This window comes from Mauremys mutica, chromosome 2 (assembly GCF_020497125.1).
Source record: "Mauremys mutica isolate MM-2020 ecotype Southern chromosome 2, ASM2049712v1, whole genome shotgun sequence".
Taxonomy (NCBI): Eukaryota; Metazoa; Chordata; order Testudines; family Geoemydidae; genus Mauremys; species Mauremys mutica.
The window spans coordinates 78836488-78858702 of record NC_059073.1 but is presented as its reverse complement, the minus strand read 5'-3'; the positions used below and the strand labels follow the sequence as shown (position 1 = coordinate 78858702).

At 41.8% G+C, this 22215-nt stretch overlaps 1 protein-coding gene across 2 annotated transcripts in view; it reads right to left on the bottom strand.

Annotated features, from left to right (window-relative positions):
- LOC123364542 (opsin-5-like) overlaps positions 1 to 22215 on the bottom strand; it is a 75693-nt gene that overhangs the window by 13224 nt on the left and 40254 nt on the right. For both annotated transcript variants that reach the window (XM_045006756.1, XM_045006757.1), the window contains 3 exons: positions 17660 to 17822; positions 15250 to 15377; positions 12429 to 12763 (listed from right to left, as the gene is read on the bottom strand). In XM_045006756.1, the coding sequence (XP_044862691.1) occupies positions 12429 to 12763; positions 15250 to 15377; positions 17660 to 17822 (626 nt within the window). The remainder of the gene's footprint in view (positions 1 to 12428; positions 12764 to 15249; positions 15378 to 17659; positions 17823 to 22215) is intronic.

The window sequence follows — 22215 nt, the reverse complement described above, 5'->3', positions numbered from 1 at the left end:
ATGGCTATTCTGAGTCAGTAGATTACAGTCTTAACAATTTTTAAATATTATGAAAGATGGAAGTTAGCAAATCCCCAGTTAGTTTTGCTAGCTGCAGGAGCTACCATGGTCATTCTCTGCTCCCTAGACCCTCGGCTCATATCTGGACTCCCTCCCACACTTCCTGTTCCTCAAGTTGCTCTTGGAGACTTGGTGGGGAGGTGGTAGTTCTTGCCACTATCTCTGGGCTTGGGAGTGGAGTCTCCCAGCTCCCTTCCCCTTCTCTCTCCTTAGGTTCAGGAAGGACACTCCTAAATCATGGTAGAAAGCTGGCTGGAAATCCTGTCTCTCCACAGACCTTACATGAAGGGTCTGAATATTGGGTTGGGAGTGCGTGTCTACACAGAGGGAGTGGTAGGGGACTTGAACAACAGACTGGGAGAGCTAGCAGTTTCATTGCTGCTTTCATTGTCAGCTCATTGAGCACAGCAGAATTCCATACTAGCCATAGGCAAGGCATAAGGCTTTTCCTGCATCCAGCATCCTCCATGCCCATGCTGTATGCATCCCTACGTAAACTAGGAATCACTTCATCTACCACTGAAGTGAAGCCGCCTCTTAATAATACTACATTGTAAGGCTAAAAGGTACTTTTTGATTTCTACTCAATATTTTGCAAGAGCTTCTGAGCAAAGACTTTAGCACCAGCCATAAACAGTTGGAAGTCTCATTAACATGCACTTCGTGCCATGCTTTACATAAATCACATGGTTTGCTATCATTTCTCTGTGGTACAGTGCATTTCACTCTTGTTGGCAGCTGAATTAATTCCTGCTTGCAGAAAAAATGAATATTTACAATATGTATTTTAGTTTTCTCACTATATTTCTATAACACATTTGTTCAAGGCCTCCAGATTCCTGATGGGTGGGGAAAAAATCTTTTCTGATGCTAACACAGGTAGCATCTTTGAAAAGATAAGTGAATAGGGCTATATTGGAGGTAATCAATTGTATGTTCCTCTTCTCTTTCACATAATTGCTGTTGCCAGAAGTGTTTCAGGGTATTTTGCTGGGAACAGAAAGTACAGAAACAGTTCCTTCCCACAACTTGTGCAGTTCTAGGACTGCTCCAAATTGGTTAAGTGCAACTACCTTCAGCATCTAGAACACTTGGTCCAAATGCACGAGAACAGAGGCCAAAACAGTTTCATTGATTTTAAGGCCAGAAGAGACCAGAAAGATCGAGTCTGATCTCTTTCATAGCACAGGACAAAGAACCAATATATTATTCACTTATAGGAAGGAGGAAAAAAAGCTGGGGAGCAAAAGAAATTAGCAACCTGTTTGGAAAATAAAAGCCACATATTCCCCTCCACCTCTCTCCCTCCCACAGCACAAAGTTCCAATGAGATCCTGCTAGAGTTATATAGTTCAGAAAATTGCCTTGTGATTTCAACAGCACTACTGAGTCTCACTTGGGGTCTGAATCAGTCAAAGCCGATTGAAGTCAATGGGAGTATTTCCAATGGATTCACCAGCCTTTGGAGCAACGTGATACTTTCAGGTGCCTTGGTAGTATTTTGTTCACCAGCTCCTCTGAGAGTGCTTGGAGAGAGACACTGAACAGGATTCAAAGATTGGCAAAAAGCTTACTGCGGCTGAATTATGCAGAAAACACGGTATTTTTTTCTGCAATTGCTATGTACTAAAGTGTTTTTATTAATCAAAGCCAACAGCTAGCAGTCATGTCTGCTTTGTTAATTACTGATCGCTGGCTGAGGGAATTTTTTTTTTAAGTGGACCCATAACACAGCACACACTTTACCAAAATAATAATCTGTCTTCCATCCTAGCCTCTCATTTACACGGGCACTTAAGCATAATGCCTGTAACTTTAAATAGAAAGGGTGACATTGTGTAGTGTAAACATTATCTTTGATCCGTATAAATTGGCTATATTACTTTGTGCCAACAGCATCTCCCCCAGACTCTTGATGTGATATTCTCAGTGTTTAATCTTGCTAATAAGATCACTTTATGCAGCCTCAGGGCTAAAGTACATTTCAACACCCACTTGAGGATATGGGTCTCCACTTAGAGCTAATGCCTGCCTTGTGTACCTTCCTCCTCAGCCCTTCTGGTGCTCCTAGTCTGTACGGTACCTGGAGTTCTTAGGAAGAGGAATTCTAGCTCACTCAGTGGGGTGGGGGCACAGCCATGGTCACATACTCATCCCACCCTCTTTTAGGCACCTAACACCTGCCGGGACATTATGGTCATGTGCACAACAGCACAAGATGATGGGGAGCCCTCTGTGCCTTTCCTCAGCTTGTGCATCCACTCAGGGGCTGACTAAAAACTCAACTTTGATTTTAAAACCAAAGAGGTTTACTCCTACCCTGCGCATGCCCTGCAAATCCAAATGATCTAACCAATACTAGCCTGTCTTCTTCTCTCTGCTATCCCTAAGCCTGTGTGAGGCTGTCACTTCCAGTTTAGCATCCAAGTTTTGAAGACAGAGAATGAATTAAAGGCATCTCCAGAGCCACAGCCAAGGTCAGGTACTCAACACCATCCAAAGAATAAAACTCTTTTGAAAGAGCTGCTGCATCGAAAGACCAGTTCTTCCCCAGTGATTATGCCATCCTGGCTTCTAATCATAAGGACTCCTACATTTCAAATACAATTATCAAGAAAACACGTTTAGGGCCAAATTCTGACCTCTGTTGTACCCATGCAACAACTACTTCTATGCCAATTCTGTTGTGTGATTATAAGCGCAGGTGTAGCTCCTATTCTACATCTAAAAGGCAATTTGATAATCTAGCACTCACACATTAGCCAAAGCTCCAACAGCCTGAAACTGATCTGTGCAAGCCATCCTATTCTCAGACTAGAGAGTATCCACTCTCATGAACCTAAGTGTGTGAGTGGAAATCTAGGTTCCATTGAGGACCTAACTCAGGGGTCTCAAAGTCCCAGCCCATGGGCCATCTGCGACCCGAGACCTCTCCACTGTGGCCCACGGAGGACAGACGCATGCAGACAAGCTGACGGCAATGTCTGCTGCAGGCACCGCCCCCCACAGCTCCCATTGGCTGGGGGAGAGGGACAGAGATACCATCACTAGATGCCGGGCAGAGTCAGCCATGGAGGCAGCGTCATTTTTTTCCACAATGAATATAAACAAGTCAAAATACCGAACACAACTAGCTGATGCACATCTGCTGCAATCCTGAAGGTTTCAACTGCTTAGTCACTGAGGCCAAACATCAACAAACTGACAGAACTGAAGCATTGCCAGGTGTCTGGCAAACACTAAAAACTCTCTGGCAGGCAAAGAATTGTATAAAGTTGTATGACAGATTTATTATTTTTAAGAAATTCGAAATAAAAAATACAATATAAATGTTTTCTTTTCTGAAAAACCATCTTCAGTGACGTTATTGGCCCACAGGGAGGATTTGAGGACTGGCACTGGCCCTAAGATAAATTGAGTTTGAGATCCCTGATCTAATTTGTGACTTCCTGGCACAACAATTTATCCAGTTCTATTGTAAAAAACAGTAAGAGCACTGTTCGCATGTACTGTCACTGGGAATAACGCCCTCTGTGTTAATCCAGGTACAAAGATCTCAGTGAGAGAATATAAACATAACACTAGTGATCAGGCAGCTTAGTCACAGAGCTCAAGCTTTTAGCTTAACAAAGACAAGGTTAAAGGGGACTTGAGTGCCGTGTATAAGTACCCCAGGGAACATATATTTGATAATAAACTTTCTCTGCTAGACTGAAGAGGGTAAGAAGATCCAATGGTTGCAAGTTCAAGATAGACAAATTCAGACCAGAAATAAGGCATACATTTTTAACAGTGAGGATAATTAGCTATCAGAACAGTTTACCGAGGGTTGTAATGGATTCTCCAACACTGGCAATTAAAAAAAAATCAATTCTGTCTTGATTTTAAAGACATGCTCTAGTTCAAAAGGAATTATGTTGGGGAAGTTCTATGGCCTGGGATCTACAGGAGGTCAGACTTGATGATCACACTGGTCCTCTCTCGCTTTAGACTCCATGAATTGAGGACTCCCTCAGGCGTGCAGTTTATTCGGACAATTGTCCCTTCCAAAACATTTTTAAATGATGGCAGCTATGCCAGTGTATCAGCACAATCAGCTGGGCTCCTTTACTACTGCAGCAGAAGCAGTGGGCATGATGAGGGGAGAATCCAGACATTCCCCCTACATACTTTCTCTATTAAAAGTGGAGATGTCCCAAAGAATCATCACCAACAAACCCAAGTTGTCAGGCCAGCCTATGTAACATGGTGTGACCACTAGAGCAAGAGTGTTTTTAGCAAGGCTGATTCCTGGTTAATGGCTTAATCCCACAATTACTGCACATGCCAGATTCACACAGACCTGAAGTCAAAGGAAGTTTTTAGAACTGGACCCACGATAAAAAGACATGTTCATTTTTTGACTGAGGGTGGAATTCACAAGGCTTAGATACTGCTGTGCTCAGCATTGCAGCCTGTAACTTTTAGGCACCCTGCTGCCTACTGGAATTCACTGAATTAGGGGTCCAAGCTGTCTATGTAATGCATGGGGAGAGCTAGGCACCTGAGAACAGGATTCACAGAAGCCAGCACACTGAGTTGGAGCCACCTAAATTAGCCAATAAAAAATGCTGAGGAGTCTGGTGGGGCCAGACCCCCAATCTTCAATGGCAGTTAAGCACCTAAGTCTGGGCCTGAGGGAGGCACCAGTTTCTACATGGGATTTTCAGCCATGAACCCTCTCCTGGAGGTAGGCCTAGGCCCAGTCAGTCCTTTTTCAAGAAAAACTGAGGTGGAGATAGATGGTGGTCTCCTTATAACCCAGTGCTCAGAGCACTCACCCAGGCTCTGAGAGACCTTGGTTCAAACCCCTCATCTGCCCGATATGCTGCAAGGATTTGAATGTGGATCTCCTACCTCCCAGGACAGTGGCCTAGCCACTGATCTATGGAGTACTTTGGGGCAGGGCTCTCTCTCAGTCTCTCCTGCTGAAGCCATTCCCCGTGTATAAATAATTAAATAGTCCTTGGAGCAGGGCAGCTAGAACCCAGCTCTGACATAAGCACCCTAACTAATGGGCTATAGAGTCATTCTAACTCTATCCCTATTTAGGCAGCTGTGCACATGCCCTGCTGCCAAAATTTAGGCATTTGGGAGATTTTAATGACAGAGATTTAGAAACCTGGGTAGAGTTCTGTGAATGGCACTGAAGTGTTGGACATAGGCACCTAAAGTGGCAGTTAAACACCTAAGTCTCCCTTGTGAATCCTCCCCCGCATGTTTCCACAGAATGATCTGATTCTCATGCTATGTTTAAGGAAACTGAAAAAAAAATTAGCGGAGTTAGAATATAATGAAAGTTTGTAGGAATTGTGCTGTGCTCACATAAGAATCTAAAACCCGTCAGCCCAAAAAAGACCCCAAATCAAAACCTTCCTTCATTTTTACAACTATTTGTAAAATAAAAACAAAATCAAAAGTTTGATCATTTATTTCAAAATGACCAAGTCCTGACTGTACCTCTTCCAAATCATACTTCTCCCTGCTGACTGCCATAAAATTCTGTGACAGCAGGTTGTCATTCCCATTTTTTCCATATATCAGCCAGCCTCATACACTTACCAGCAAGGTGAGCATTGTTGCCTCCTCCTCCGGAATCAATAAACATTACCTGGAGTCAGTAGTGGAGGGAATTCAGATTTAATTTGGCTTCTGTATTACTTCCCTTCATACATCATGCCAATACAACTGACATTTGGAAATTGAATGACGTCCAACTGGTAGTCACCAAGATCCCCAAATAGTTTTGAACTCCCTGCAGCAAATCACAGTGACTTAATGCATTACAAGTAAAATATTTGCTCAAAGTGGCCCAAATCCAGAGAGGCACTGAACAATTTCCCCTTTCACTTTAAGGAGAGCTGCAGGTGCTCAGCACCTCTGAGGAGTTGGTGCTGTGAGCTTGTATCCACATCTTGTTCATCTTCTTTGCAGAACATCATTCGTGCAGTTTTATTTCTATCACATTTATTCTTGCCTCTCCCCAACACTTAAAATCATAATCAACCACAGCTTTCAAGCACACGTCCATTGGCACATATATACCTCTAGTTTCAAGGACTGATCTTACTCCCATTATAGTCGTGGCGAAATTTCACTTAATTCAGTAAAGATGAAAGAGACTGGCACTAAGCCTGTGCACCATTTAAGTCCAACTTAGACCATATTTTATGTGCTTAACTGGGGCTTGTGCTGGCTCTCTGTACATGGGAGAATTTCATGTTGAGAGGAGCAAATCCTCAATGAATACAATTAAAAATAAGGTACGTGCTATTCAGACCAGCAGCCAGGTGGCACTTCTATGCTTACAATCATGCATTTTCAAGCTATCACAAGTGATGACCAGACTAAAATAGAACATTACTATTTATTAAGTAAAAATCTGATAAAGATTCTTAGTTATTTCTATACTGATGTAAGTGACACACAAGTATTGTTCTGCTGCTAAAAGAAAAATAGCAGTTTTTACATTGTAAATTGAATTTAATTTCATCTTAATTCAAATGGACTCAAATCACTTTTATAACTACATTAATTTTAGTCTTTTGCACCAGTTTTTGTTTGGCCTCAGTAGGCATGAGTGCATTTGCTGCATGTGTTGAGAACACATATTGCAGGCAAAGGAATCAGATATGCAGGGTCAAGTGCAAAAAAGATGTGTACACAAGCGACCAATCACTGCTAGAGTGAAAGCAAATCACATCAACATGCACACAAATCACTAGCTATTTGCACATGCATGCACACAGTGGCAGTGGCGTACATTTGAGTGGGCGCTTTTCCATACTATAGATACCATGCAGGCTCCGATCCAGCAAAGCACTGAAGTATGCGCTTAATTTTAAGCAGGTGATCAGGCTAAATATCTAGTTCTGATATCTAATGTACTTACATGGCCTGCATTACTATAATATAGTACTATAGTATCTGAGCACTTCACAGCCCAATAATAACAGGATGTGTTGTAGGACCAACATAATTAACAGAGTGACTTCCACAGCTAGGAGGGCATTCTCTACTTAAGGCAATAATTGGAGATATACCAATCTCCTAGAACTGGAAGGGACCTTGAAAGGTCATTGAGTCCAGCCCCCTGCCTTCACTAGCAGGACCAATTTTTGCCTCAGACTCCTAAGCGGCCCTCTCAAGGATTGAATGCACAACCTTGGGTTTAGCAGGCCAATGCTCAAACCACTGAGCTATCCCTCCCCCTGGGAGTTTACCTCTTTGCGAGCTCTCATAGTGGTTTTAGAAGTGGAACACAAATACATACCCCCACACAGATATCAGAACAGAGCAATACACAATGCAGTCCACATATATTTTATTTGGTGGTATATTGCAATAACTAGCTAATAATAAAAACACCAGTTTACCAACCTCAGGCTCACAAAAAAATTAAACATATTAGTGAGTCATTTGTTCCACACTAAATCTTCTTAATAACTTGCTATTGTCATCAGAGCATGTGAGAAAAGCACCACAGGTCGAAATAATTTACTTTCAATTTACATGAGGTTAATTATAATGAATGGATGTTAGTAACTTTTTTTTTAATTAAAAATGTTTTTTCTGCACTTGTTCCATTTCTAACATGATCTGGAAAAATTACAGACCTTAATCTGAATGCTTGTAGTTACACTATTGAGCTGGAAGCTCAGATAATCAAGCAAAGAGAGGCTGATACTAATAGCATCATTTCAAGTGCATTGGCAAAACAGTTGTTTAAAAATGCAGGGCCTGTTCCTGCTCCCAGGAACATCAATGGTAAAACTCCAATTGAGTTCAACAGGAGCTGGATTGGGCCCAAACAGTATAAGAATGAGGAATGAGATATGTAGCTGTTTTAGGGACTATGGGAGTTAATCAATGAGAGTTAGGTGCCTAAATCCTTTTCAGGATCTGGGTCTATAAGCCTGATCCAACTCTCAGTGATTTCAATGGGGGCCGGATCAGGCTCCTGAGGCACATCTCAAATTTGAAGTCTGCCAGGGTACCGGAGTGAAAATGGCTGATGTCAAAGAGGGGAGGAAATGGCAGTAAAGAGACAGCAGAAGAGAGAATCTATACTTGGAAGGGGGCAGGAGGTACATTGTATTGGGAAGCTCTAACATGAACTGGCTAAATGGAGAAAGCAGCAAGTAGTAGTCACTGTTGTTATGGGGATGCAAAAGGAAGGAAGGAAAGCATCCTCCTGAGCTTCTCTCCACTCTCAGCTATCAGAACTGGCTGTTGGGAAGAGAGAAGCAGCAGTTATGTAGGGAGGAGGCAGCTCTTTCACCTAAATATTTAGCTTTGCACTAAAAAGGGTAGGAAAATTATTTGCCTAAATCCAAATGTCATAATTTGGACCAGACTGTGGCTGAAAACTTATCTGAGACCAAATTATGCTACAGCTCTTAATTCTTATGTTTTACAAATGAATATTTGTACCTCCATTCAACTGGAATGAAGGGCTAACTGTTGCCCAGATTCCTTGCACAGCCATCATGTAAGTGTGACAAGGCAAAGTTTGGGTGGGATTTGTAACATTCAGGAAATAGACTGGTTCCTTTTCATTTAGAAATGCTCCAACAAAATATATAAACACATTTTCACTTAGGCCAGATGATCATCAGCTGGTGGACGATAATTTCAGTGGAACTATGCTGAACTGTAGCAGGTGGGAACTTGACTCATTTACATTTTACTGTGAACCCAAAACCATAAATGAATGCAACCAGTAATGAATGCTCCTTCAAAATATGCAGGAAATGGACAAAATTGGGCAACATCTTTCAGCAATAATCTTTTGGAAAGAAGACTGCCCCCTGTTCTCTCACTAGACTTCTCACCATGGCTTATTTCCTCCTCTTAACTCTAGGGGTTTCTCTTAAGTATTCCCACTTATCCAGGCCAGCCTGATTATTTATAGTAAGCCAAAGAGCACATCAGTGTTCTAATTACAGTGGGCAATGTGCTGGCCCAACACTTCATGCTGTGCAAACATCTGGGCACTGCATACTTCTCCTGAGAACAGACTTGTTTCTTTTGAAGCAGATGAAAGTTCTGGAATTGAATTCAGGCATTGCAAGTCCCATGTGTTTCATAGATTGCAAGGCCAGCAAGGGCCATTGTGATCATCTAGTCTGACTTCCTGTAGGATACAGGCCATAGAACTTCCCCAAAATAATTCCTAGAGCAGATCTTTTAGAAAAGCATCCAATCTTGATGTAAAAATTATCAGTAATGAAGAGTCCACCGCTACCCTTGGTAAACTGTTCCAGTGGTTAATTACTGTCATTGATAAAAATATACACTTTATTTCCCATCTTAACTTGTCTAGCTTCAACTTCCAGCCATTGGCTCATGTCATATCTTTCTCTGCTAGACTGAAGAGCCCATTATTATATATTTTCCCCCAGATAGGTACATATGGACTGTGATCAAGTCACCCCTTAATCTTCATTTTTATTAAGTTAAATAGATTGAGCGCCTTAAGTTTATCACTGTAAGGCCTGTTGTCTAATCCTTTAATCATTCTTGTGGCTCTTGTCTGAACCCTCTTCAATATATCAACATCCTTCTTGAACTGTGGACATCAGAACTGGACACACTATCCCAGCAGTGGTTGCACTGCTGCAAAAGATATGGGTCAAATAAGCTCTGTTCTCCTACTCAACATTCACCTGTTCATGCATCCAAGGATTGCATTAGCCCTTTTGGACACAGTTTTGTTCTAGGAGCTCATATTCAGCTTGTTACTCACCACCACCCACAATCTTTTTCAGAGTCACTGCTTCCCAGGATAGAGTCCCCCATCATGTAAGCATAGCCTATATTTTTTGCTTGCGCACAGCATACAAAATAATCCAGACTGCTCTGAATCAGTGACCTGTCCTCTTCATTATTTACCACTCCCCCAATTTTTGTGTCCACTGCAATCTTTGTCAACAATTATTTCATATTTCCTTCTAGGTCATTGATAAAAATGTTAAATAGTGTAGGACAAAGACCAATCCCTGCAGGACCCTACTAGAAACATATTTGATTGATGATGATTCCCCATTTACAATTATATTTTGAGACCGATCAGTTAGCCAGTTTTGAATCCATTTAATGTGTGCCATGTTAATGTTATATCATTCTTGTTCTTTTAATCAAAATGTAACATGGTACTAAGAAAAACACCTTACAGAAGTCTAGGTATATTACAGCAACACTATTATCTTTATCAACCAAACCTGTGATCTCTTAAAAAAATAAAAATGATAACATTAGTTTGACGGGATCTACTTCCCAGAAACCCATGTTGATTTGTATTAGTTATATACACCCTCCTTTCATTCTTTATTGAGTCCTGTATCAGCTGCTCCATTATCTTGCCTGGGATCAATGTCAAACAGGGCACTGAAAACGGATTAGGCAGAAACAAGAGATAAAGTATATGCCCAAGCAAAGCTCCAAACTAGAGCTGAACAGAGGATGGAAGTTCCATTTTGCAAAGGATATTGAGATTTCGAAATTTGGCTTTGTTCTGAATAGGAAGAAAATTCTGAGGTTTGTTTTCTTCCCTCCCATCATTCAAAATATTTCATTTAAACAAAAAAATTTTGTTTCAGTTTCCACTTTTAAAAATTGTGTGTTAGGTTAGACTACATAATACAAAATTTAAATTGCAGAATAAAGAGTCATTTTAAACCAAAAGCATTCTGAAATGAAACATTTCAATGTTTTTGTTCAAATTCTCAAAATGGGATGTTCTGACTGTTGGATTTGTCTGGTTTGCTTTCTGAAAGAAACACAAGTGAAACTAACCAGATTTCACAAAGTGTTTCAATTTTGGCAGAACTGCATATTCCATAAGAATATGGCTCCACTGAAGTTGCTCCAACCAGCTCTATTCCAAACAATGCATAAAGCTAACAGAGTCCATCACCTTCCCAATGCAAGCTTGTTCCCCGCACTGTATTCTCCAGTTTAATTTAAATGACTCAGACTGAGGTTCTACCAAATCACTTGAGAGAGACGGATCTTTGTTTTATGTAATTGTGGGTTTTTTTTCAGATTTATCCAAAAGTCAAAGTTTCTCTGGAGAACTCCTGTGATTTATCTTTATGTTTCAAGCTTAGGAGCCCTGTTTTTAACATATGGGACAGTGAGATGTGTGGCTTAAAATATCTCACTTCAGAACCTTTTTCCAAATATATAAAAGTTTATCAGATTTGGTCTACATTTCTTCTAATAGACACAATAGCATCCAATATGCAAAAATCTTTCAAAATATGTTTTAACGGTATAAATGAATTACTTAACCTCGTATTCTCTCAGGATATTGTAGGAGCATAAACATTTTTCAGCTCATTTGTTTAGCCCTGTTTACGCTCAGTAATTCCCTCTTGTCAAAACACAATCCTCTTCCTTTGGTACCGATTCCCGAGCACATAGCATAGGTCTCAATATTTAGCTATTTCTCACTTCTTTAATGTGATCTGATTTTCTTTTGATCTAGATAAGGCTACCAAGCTGTTATGAGTAATACTGCAATCTTAAAATGAAACTATATGCTACAAAAAACACTGCAATACAATGTTACTACACATCCGTCATTACAAAACATCTCATCTCTTTGCCTATCTGGGACAATATCTATAAAATATCATACTAGGAATGACAGGAATATATTTTGGGTTTCAAATTTTTTTAAAATAGAAAGATAAGTGTTCCCCAGAACTCTAACGGCAAACAGATGTGGGGGGAAAGTGAGGTTTGTGACCCTGAAAACAAGGGGAAAGACAGATGGACCTGGGAGCCAAAAGAAAGATGACCCGAATACAGAAGGCCAAAATGTAACTCTGAGAGTTCCTTAGAAATAACTGGCAACTGTATGTTTAGGTACAGAATTTGCTTGCATGCTACAAGTAGTACATTTTTCTATTGAAAGTTTCAAAGTTTTATTGCATTCAGCATACATTTTCCCTTTTAAAACAAGGTTTGCCAAAGAAATCCTACAGTCTTCCAAAATAGTTTGTAAAATATCTAGAACTTTAAAGAAAAAAAAAAAGGTCTGAAATTTTCACAAAACTCTAATAGAACTTCTGTCATACCTTTGTTAGTAGAGCCTAAAGAAAAGGTTACAGAAACCTCACAGCTATCACATAAGGGGTTTTGCAGGAACAATTCATTTGCATGTGGTGAATCTGCAAAAGGTAACATTGCATGCTTGTTTCAGAAACAAATGGGACTGATGATCTTTCCTTTCTCATTCCTCTCTCGGAATCCCTCTAGCACTCTAAATGGTGCTGCCCGTGCATGCAGAATGTGGCTTGAGAACACAAATTTTCAAATACCTTGACTGTAATAGCCTGCACGTTGCTCATCCTGGTGGGACCTGAGACATGCTGTTCCACTGCTTTTCTGGATTCTTTGACCGTTATCAGAATGAAGGTATAGGACGTAACAATTACCCCACAGGGGATGATAAAGCAGAAGACAAAGAGAGCTACGGTGTAAGACATTGCCACTGTATTTACATTTGATGAATGCCAGTCAATGCAACAAGCTGTACCATAGGGCTCTGCTCCATACTCTCCCCAGTGAGCTAGGGGTGAACAGGCAAAAATTGCTGCATAGGCCCATGTGCAGGCTATCAAGATTCGTCCATGTTCTTGCCTAAATCTGTTCCCTGGAAGACATGAAACAATCAGTGAAGAACTGCTTGCAATAGTATGATGGATTCTAATTATACAAGCCAGAAAACAATACATAGGCCCTTTTTATTGGACACTGGGTATTACAATTGTTTACCCCCTCACGCTTGGGAGGAGCCCCCATAAACATCCACAAAGCTATCTCATTGTCTTCCTTCAAATCCCCTATTAAACTCTCCCTTTTCTGTGATGCCTTAACAGATAAGCAGCAGATGTGCTGAGATCACTGCCTATCATGCTGGCCAATATTAACTCATTGTTTCCTTGTGCTCCCAGTCTGTCACCCTTGTTTTCATTTGTCTTAAAATTAGACTATAAATTCTTTGGGGGCAGGGATTGTCTTAGTTTTCTGTATAGCACCTAGCGCAATGGGGTGCTGGTCCAACAAGACTAGGTCTTTTCTGCACAATAGAAATAAATAATATTCACAATATAAATAGTCAAAAAACCTCCTTGTTATTCAAACTAAAGGCACCATAAAACGAGTTTGCAATATTCTGAACTCTAAATAACTGCAAGTTGGGTGGGCTGCAGAGACAAGATGTTTCAGGTCCCATCTTGTTCACCTTTGTCTAAGCTTCTGGCCAAAGGGAGGTTGAAGAGGCAGCATTTCTTGGGAATAAGCTATGTCAGGAAATCCAGGGAAACAGAATAGAGCAAATACAATACATACACGGTACTTCAGAAAATACTCATCTCTGACACTCAAACCATAACTCTTATTTCCTGATTTCAGTTTGAGATGATTTCTCTTATGCTGTTATGAGGTATGGTATTTTTTTTGCATACAATGAATATACTGTACATCAGAGAGAGACTCAAGCTGATTTTGTACTAAATCAAGCTTTCAGTTCATATGTCCAATAAGTGCAGGGATTTCAGATCATGCTATTTGCAAATCCTCCCTCATATCGTGAAATAAATAAACAATCTTCACTGAAATTCAGTTGACATTGTGTGGAAACATAAAACATGCAAGGAAATATTCAAGAGAACTTAAAAGAACTCAAACAGATTACCTTAAAATGAAAACTGGCACCCTCAGGCTGCTTGGAGTTATGCTGGGAAACCAGACCAGCACAAATTAGCACAGAACTGGGGGAGCGAGGGGTGATTGCAAAGGGGAGTTTCATGGTCATCTTACAACCCTGTTCCTACAACTTGTGCTGTGTGTTCCTTGGTCATAGTCAAGGACCTGGCTCCCTGCAGCTTCAAAATGTGCTCCATTTTAGAATGGTTCACAGACACAGTATGACTTTCAAACACAATGAATCTAAAGAATGATCACCCTGATTTCTAAAGAAGGGCTGTCACCTAGAGAGATTCTACTAAATGTTTTGCCCCACACAAGTAGCGCCAAGTACTTGTAGGTCAGAGTTCATGATCCATGCCTAAAATGTTTATATCTGTCATTTTTCAGTTTATATGATAAGACATTATATGTACTTAACAGGGATGTTGCAGCTTCAACACACTTTCACATTAATTAACTATTTAACCTCACAATTATAATTTCTTTAAACAATCCAACACCATGCATAGACAAGAAAAGAAACAAGATACTGTTAGTTAGTGTGCGTCTTGATTCAAGAGAAGGTCATCTTTGTTCCGGAAAATTTATCTCACTAAGAATAAGTAGTTCTGTTGGTACTGAATATAAAAGAGAGGGGCACCATTTGCATGGCTACACTTACCACAATCATGCGCATTTTTCTTGCAACATAACATCTTCAGGGATTTAAAAATCAAATGTAAAACCATCTTCTAAGCTAAAAGTTACCAGGTGAGATTTTAACACAAAAGCAAGTTTATTTTAACAAATTTAAAAACTACAAGGACAGTTTGAGCCCAAGGTAAAATCTGATTAACACAGGATCTTTTCCACCTAAAGTTCCACTCTCACAACAATGAGATACTAGAATTTTAAAGCTGTTCTTTGAATAGTAGTAAAATCTGATGCTACATTTGTCTTTTTTATGTTACATTGACTGGCATTCCTCTTATCCTAAGAAATGAGTGAGGTAATAAAGAAAGAACTTGAGTAGATGAACAAAAGAAACCATAAGAAAACATCTGAAAAGGTCAGTAGAATATAGTATGCATCTCTACCATTTACAGAAAAATTAAGGTACTGAAATGCTGCTCATACCTGTCAAAGATAATTGTACAAAATGAATCTTAAAAATGGTAGCAACTTAACCCAACCTTGCTGTCATTTTAACAGTTACCTCATGGTCCTCTTCTGAGTCATTTACCTCAGCATAAGCGGGTTTGGATATAATAAACTAGGTATATATAGCACCAAACTCAATTACTGGGGAGAACAGATATATAATCATTTAACACCCCCATGTAACACACCTTTCTATATAAACGTTCTCCAAGATACAGACTAGCCAATGGCTGTCTTTGTTCAAGAGACAAATACTAAACAATCTGAGAGAGAAGGAAATTAATTTACCATAAGCTGGAAAACAAATTTTGAGGCAGCACACAGTACTCAGTAATGTTAGTGTTGACAGACTGCAGATCCCAAAAAGTACACCGCAAAATGCATAGAACAAGCAAACTTGTTTACCATACAGCCATCTGAAAAAACAAACAAAACAAAAACAAGAGTCAAGATTTAGATGCCAGCATTCTTCCTGTAATTCAAAGGCAGATGGTAGAAAGTCCCTTGTGGTGGTCATTATTATAATGTTGACATTTACCATTTGAAAGTAGCAAGCATCACTGTGATGTTAATATTTGGTCGGCAGTTAACTGAAGGAGGACGTTCTTACTAGAATATCCTCGTGCCATTAAGAAAATTGTTGCCTGCCTTCATTTTTGAGGAAAGGTGAGAAGAAAAAAAAAAAGAGAGGCTGTTCAATTCAGCCACTTCTGCCAAGCTGTTCGCCCCTTTTTCTCTGGCACCAGTTGCTAAGAATTCTGGTCTCCTCATTCCTCTTCCTCTGCAACACTTCTAGGCACTGTCTATATGGAGAGTTGCAGCAGTTTAACTAAAGATATGAATTTAAAACTGATTTAGTTAAACCAATGCAGTCCCCTGTGTGGACACGTATTTCGGTATAAGAGTAGCTTATTCCAGTTTAATTTAAATAGATTAGAAACTGGTTTAAGATAAACCAAATTAAGCTACCCAAACCAAAATCAGAGTGTCCCCAAGTGTGTGTGTGTAGACAAGCCGCTGGGGAGGATAAGAGACGTATTCCGAAAGTAGCACTAATTAGGAGAATAGTCCTGCAGTAAGGGGATGGAATCTCAGAAATCCCTCTCTCCCTTCTCCTGTTTCCCCAAGTCATACGGAACAGTTAAAAGAGGTGATCTTAGACCGTAGCTCTTGGAAGCAGGTTGCTCAGGAGGTGATAGAGTCATGAAAGTTAACAGTCAATAGCACTGACTTGAGCTAGGCAGTGTGGGGGCAGGTTTTGTGCAAGCTCTCCCACAAGGATCACAGTCTGGCTTGAAAGACTTCCTCTTGAACTCTGCCATTTAGCTAGATTACATAGTACCTTGTTGCTTCCTAGAGCGGCTCTGCAGGAAATTCCAACATTCAAAGGGGTTTCCCCCTCCCCCCACCGTTCTGAATGAGAATGAAAAAAGTTTGGAAATTTCCTATGAGATGAAGTTTTCAAAATATTTTGTTCTGATAAAATTCATTCCAATTTTGGGTTTTTTTAAATGATATTACAATGTATATTTTAAAGTACAATACCTTTCATAACAAAGTCATTTCAAAACAAAACATTTGCAGTGTTCCATCCCCCGGAGGTCATGTTCTGTTTGATCTTTATCAAACCTTTTTCCAACAAAAATTTCATCAAAAAAAATCACTTTCTCCAGGAAGGTTCCCCTTCCCCCGCCCCCATCCTCCAGCCATTTTGTGTGGATTTCAACATGCTGTGAGCACACCTCCTGGATGGGGCCCAAAAGGGGAATGCCAGCTCGTGAATCCTGCTGGGACATAGATGGGAGTTAGGTACAGAGCTGATGGGCAGGTCAGGACTTGGCTATGGGCATGTTCAGCCACTAAAATGTAGGCACCTAAAGTCTCCAAGGCACCTACAGGGCTCAGTGGCAGCAGCTGAGCTATTGTTTTGCAAATGCCATTTGCTCTTAAATGTTGGACTTCAGCACCCAAAGTGGCAGCTAGGTATCTAAATCCCTTTGATCTGAATAAATTAGACTTGGGGGGGGTAGATTCACATTCTCCTCCATCCTCTGAGCACCCCCTTTTTCCTCTCCACAATCCCAAAAAGCTTCCATAGGAGAACTCAACAGCATACCAAATACCGTCTTGGATCCAGCAAGGGCATTTATTAGAGATTCTGAGCCCCATGTAAAGATCACAAAAGCCAGGTATTATGGAATACTATTAGGTTAAACTTGCAAGGATGAGGGAGGTAGAGACAAGAGAAAGAAGAGCTAAATTGGAAAGAAATCCAGTTGTGAATTGGACATTAACCATAACTTTAAATCCCAGGATTAAATTTAATCCCCAGGAGTCATTTACAGCCTCAGATTTGTTTAAAAAAACCCACAAATCTAATATGCAAACAGCTACGTTCCAATAGCTTTTACAATTCCTCCCACAGAAGATTTCAGACAGCAGGTAGAGTGATTGTATGGAAGAAATATCCCAAGCCCCTTTCCCAAGAGGAATACAAATTGCAATGGCCTCGGACTAGAAAACTAAATGCAGCCAGCAGCTCAGAAAGCTGCTCTTACGTAACATACTTCTCTCAATTTCTGTAATTAATCTTCCCTGTCCTTTCTACAAAAGTGGCAGAATAATTCAATCCTCCCTGCTGGCAGAGGCCTCCAGTCTGTGCAGAGGATGTTAAATACTATTTGCATATTGAACAAACCTGTGAGAAAGGCTGGATGTAACAGCTAGAGGATACAAGGTCAGAGTCATACCAAGGTCACTGATGGCAAGGTTGATCATGAAGTATTCTGCTGGTTTTAGTAAATTCTTTTTCTTGTAGGAAACATACAGAAGAATACTGTTTCCACACAAGGAGCATATTCCTATAGGGGAATATAAAATAAAAAAGAGGAATTCATTATTTCCATTTATTGGCTTTTCATTTTTAATACACTTTGCAAGGAGTAATGCATTACCAACCTAGTCAGTGTTTATGGGATGATCTTTTTTCTATCATGAAATTAATTCAACTCAATTTTTTTTGAACACTTAATACTCCTTATTTGGTACATCTTCCCAGGAATGCCTTATTTAAGACTGTCATGAATAGTTAGTAAAGGGTTAAAGCATAGTACCTGGTGGGCATCTGACCTGAGGACCAATCAGGGAAGAGAATTTGAAACTCCTAGGAGGGAACTTTTCCCTCTGTTTGGGGGGGTCTTTGTCTTTGGCCGTTTGGAGTTCAAGAGACCAGACGAGTTAATCAAGTCCCTACAAGTTCCACCTTTCTGAACTAATTTCTTCTAGTCAAGATAGTGAGTATTAGAAAGATACTTTGTGTCCTTATCTAATAATCCTATGTTTGCAATTCTGTGTGTTTGTTATTGATTATTCTTAATTCTGCTTGTACTGGTTGTACTGAGAAAGAGAGAGGATTCTCTCCAGAACTTAGCAAGGTTATACCCTATTAGTGCCCAGCTTGGATTCATAGAGATTCTGTATTTTCTTTTGTTCTCTTAATAAATTCTTTCTTTTCTTTGGACTTGGTTAATTCCTTCCCTTGGGGAAATTCAGGGGAAGGGGAGGGGGAAGTGGGCTGCTTCCCTGTGTGTAGAGATTCAAGGCGTTTGAATCCAGGCAACTCTGTCTCCAGAGCAGGCTGGAGAGAGGGAAGAGGGGGGGAGGTTCCTCCTCTGTGAATTGATCTGTGTTCCCAAGGGGGGAAACAGGGGTGTCCCGGCCCACGGAATTGACCGGGTGGTGGCAGCCGAAGGGGAGACCTACCCTAGGATTTTGGGGTGGGGGGAAGACATGCGGGTCCTCACTTTGACACCGCCCAGTTTCAAGTGAGGGTAGACTCTGACATGGTGGCAGCGGAGTTTCGAACCCATTGTTACAAGGAGTTTTTTCAGCTAGGCTACGCTGAAGGGAGCTATTCTCTTCTTCTATAGCAGGAAAGCAACCTGACAGAAGAGGGAGTTTACAGTTTCAGCCAGGTTGGCTGGAGGAAATTAAGTTTCCAGCAGGCTTTGTTGGGAAACAGATTTTCTTTCTTGAAGCAGTTTTCAGGGTTAGGAGTTTTTTTTTTCTCTGCTGGCTATGCTGAGGAAAAACTCTTCCCTAGAGGTGTGTCCTTCCTTTGTGATATCAGGTATCACTCAGGATTCCTAAGGTGGGGGGAAGTGCTCGACAAAGTACATTCCCATCCAACAGGAAAAACAGGTTTGGGGGGGGAAGAGACAAACCCTCCAGCCAGGTTTTTTTTTTTTTCTCTCCCTGTGTCTTTTGAAAGGATCAGAAGACAGGAGAACACAAATCCCTGAGGAATAGACCAGATTTTTCTCAGGGGTATTGTTAGCAGCAGCCTTTCAGCTGGGCTGCTGAGTACAGCAACTCAGAGCAGAGGGAGACAGAGGAATTTTTTTTTTACTCTTTCCCTCTTTCTCAGTACAAAGCAGTAACATTACACAAACCACAGTTTGCTATACAGAGGATTGCTTTATCTTTCTGTACTCAAGTTATCATAGCCAGGGTTAGGGACTGTCAAACACCACAAACAGTTCACGGACTGCAGAGGGGTGTGGCCAGCGCCAGGACACAGACACAATGAGTGCCAAGGCCGCATCTAAACTGGAAACAAGACACAAAGAACTGCAATTACAAGACATGGAATTACAATTAAAACTCAAGGAGATTGAAATGAAAGAAAAAGCCAAACAGGCTGATCACAAGAGAGAAATGGAGATAATACAAGCCAAAGAGGCTGAGCACAGAAGACAATTAGAGTTAAAAGACAAAGAACTGGAAATCCAGAGACAGGCTCTGGAATTAGAAAAAACTAAACAGCAAACTCCACCCAATCCAACCCCTCTTCAACCTAATGATCAACCTTCTCGGAGAAAATTTCCCGCCTACAGGGCAGGTGAAGATGTTGAGGCCTTCTTAGAAAACTTTGAAAGGGCCTGTCTGGGATACCGTCTTCCTGAAACAGAATACATGATAGAGCTGAGGCCACAGCTCTGCGGACAATTAGCCCTGGTGGCAGCTGAAATGCCTAAGGGCCAAATGAACGACTTTCAACTATTTCTAACCAAGGCCAGACTCAGAATGGGCATCACCCCTGATCACGCCCGTCAGCGTTTCAGAAACCAGAAATGGACACCGGAGGAGTCATTTCCAAAACACGCCTCCTACATTGAAAAGCATTTTTCTTCCTGGTTAGCAGGAGCCAATGTTCAAACCATGGACGAGCTAACCCTCCTGATGATGATGGAGCAGTTCTTGGATGGTGTTCCTGAGAACATTAGACGCTACATCCAAGATGGTAAACCAAAAACTCTCACTGAGGCAGGAGAGATTGGAGCCAGATGGATGGCATCGGTAGACAACACGACAGCTACTGCCAAGGGAGCGAATCCAACAGGGTACACAGCGACACTAAACCCTACCGTCGCGGACCAATCAAACCCACACCTACAACCCACGGACAGTCACACTCTACCTCTTCTTCTACCTCACCAGTCTCCAGTAGACCAACACAAACCGGTGACCCATCAAGTGGGCGATGTTTTCAATGCAATGAATTGGGGCATATCAGAGCCAAATGCCCAAAGAACCTAAACCGAGTGCAACTCCTTGCACCTTCACACCAAGGAAAGCCGGACATAGATGTATCTCAAATACCCTTAGAACATAGGGAAACTTTGAGAGTGGACGAAAAGGAGATCATCGCATGGAGAGACACTGCAGCACATGTGTCAGCTATCCACCGAACCTTCGTGGACCCCAAATTCATCAACCAGAAAACCAAAGTGACAATTCGACCCTTCATGTCAAAACCTGTAACATTACCTACAGTGCGTTTACCTGTCCAGTACAAGGGCTGGTCAGGGAAGTGGACTTTTGCTGTCTATGACAACCATCCGATTCCCATGCTACTGGGGAACGACTTGGCCCGACACATTGAACAGAAAAAACCAGAGGGAGTGGTTACACGCAGCCAAGCCAGACGAGCTGCCGGACCCATCCCTGTTCCTGAGCCATCCACCGGGACCCCGTCGGTGTTACCAGAGACCCAGACAGAGGTGGTGGAACCGGATCCCAGGCCAACACCGACAGCAGCCATAGTTCATCCAGTCCCAGAACCGGAACTGGAAGGGCACCCAGCGCCAGCACCGGCGCCAGCTATTACAACTCCACCGCCAGAGGGCGACAACGGGCCTGAACTGGAAAAACCAGCAGACAACCCTACCCAAGAGGCTCAGCCGGAGCCTGAAATGACGCCTTGTGCACCAGCGGAGAGCGGTTCACAGTCAACGGAAACAACCTCATCACCTACATCGCTCCCAGAGGAACTGGTGTCTCCCGCCTCAAGGGAACAGTTCCAAGCAGAGCAGGAAGCCGATGACAGCCTCAAGAAAGCATGGGCGGCGGCACGCAGCAACCCACCGCCTCTCAACTCTACTACCCGATCCCGGTTCGTTGTGGAGAAAGGACTGTTATACAAGGAATTTCTTTCTGGTGGACACCAGGAGGGCTGGCATCCTCAAAAACGGTTGCTCGTTCCGACCAAGTACCGGGAAAAGCTCTTAAGCTTAGCCCATGATCACCCTAGTGGCCATTCTGGGGTGAAACGAAGCAAAGACAGGTTGGGAAGGTCCTTTGACTGGGAGGGGATGGCAAGGCGGTAGCCACTTACGTCCGGTCTTGTAAGGTATGCCAAACGGTAGGAAAACCCCAAGACCAGATCAAGGCCCCTCTCCAACCACTTCCCATAATGGAGGTCCCATTTCAGCGAGTAGCTGTGGATATTATGGGTCCTTTCCCAAAAAAGACCCCCAGAGGAAAACAGTACATACTGACTTTTGTGGACTTTGCTACCAGATGGCCGGAAGCAGTAGCTCTAGGCAACACCAGGGCTAACACTGTGTGCCAGGCCTTAACTGACATTTTTACCAGGGTGGGTTGGCCCTCTGAAATTCTTACAGATTCGGGAACAAATTTCCTATCAGGGACCATGAAAGACCTGTGGGAAACTCATGGGGTGCATCACTTGGTTGCCACCCCGTACCATCACCAAACTAATGGCCTAGTGGAAAGGTTCAATGGAACTTTGGGGGCCATGATCCGCAAATTCGTCAATGAACACTCCAATAATTGGGATCTAGTGTTACAACAGTTGCTGTTTGCCTACAGGGCTGTTCCACATCCGAGTTTAGGATTCTCACCATTCGAGCTGGTGTATGGCCATGAGGTTAAGGGGCCATTACAGCTGGT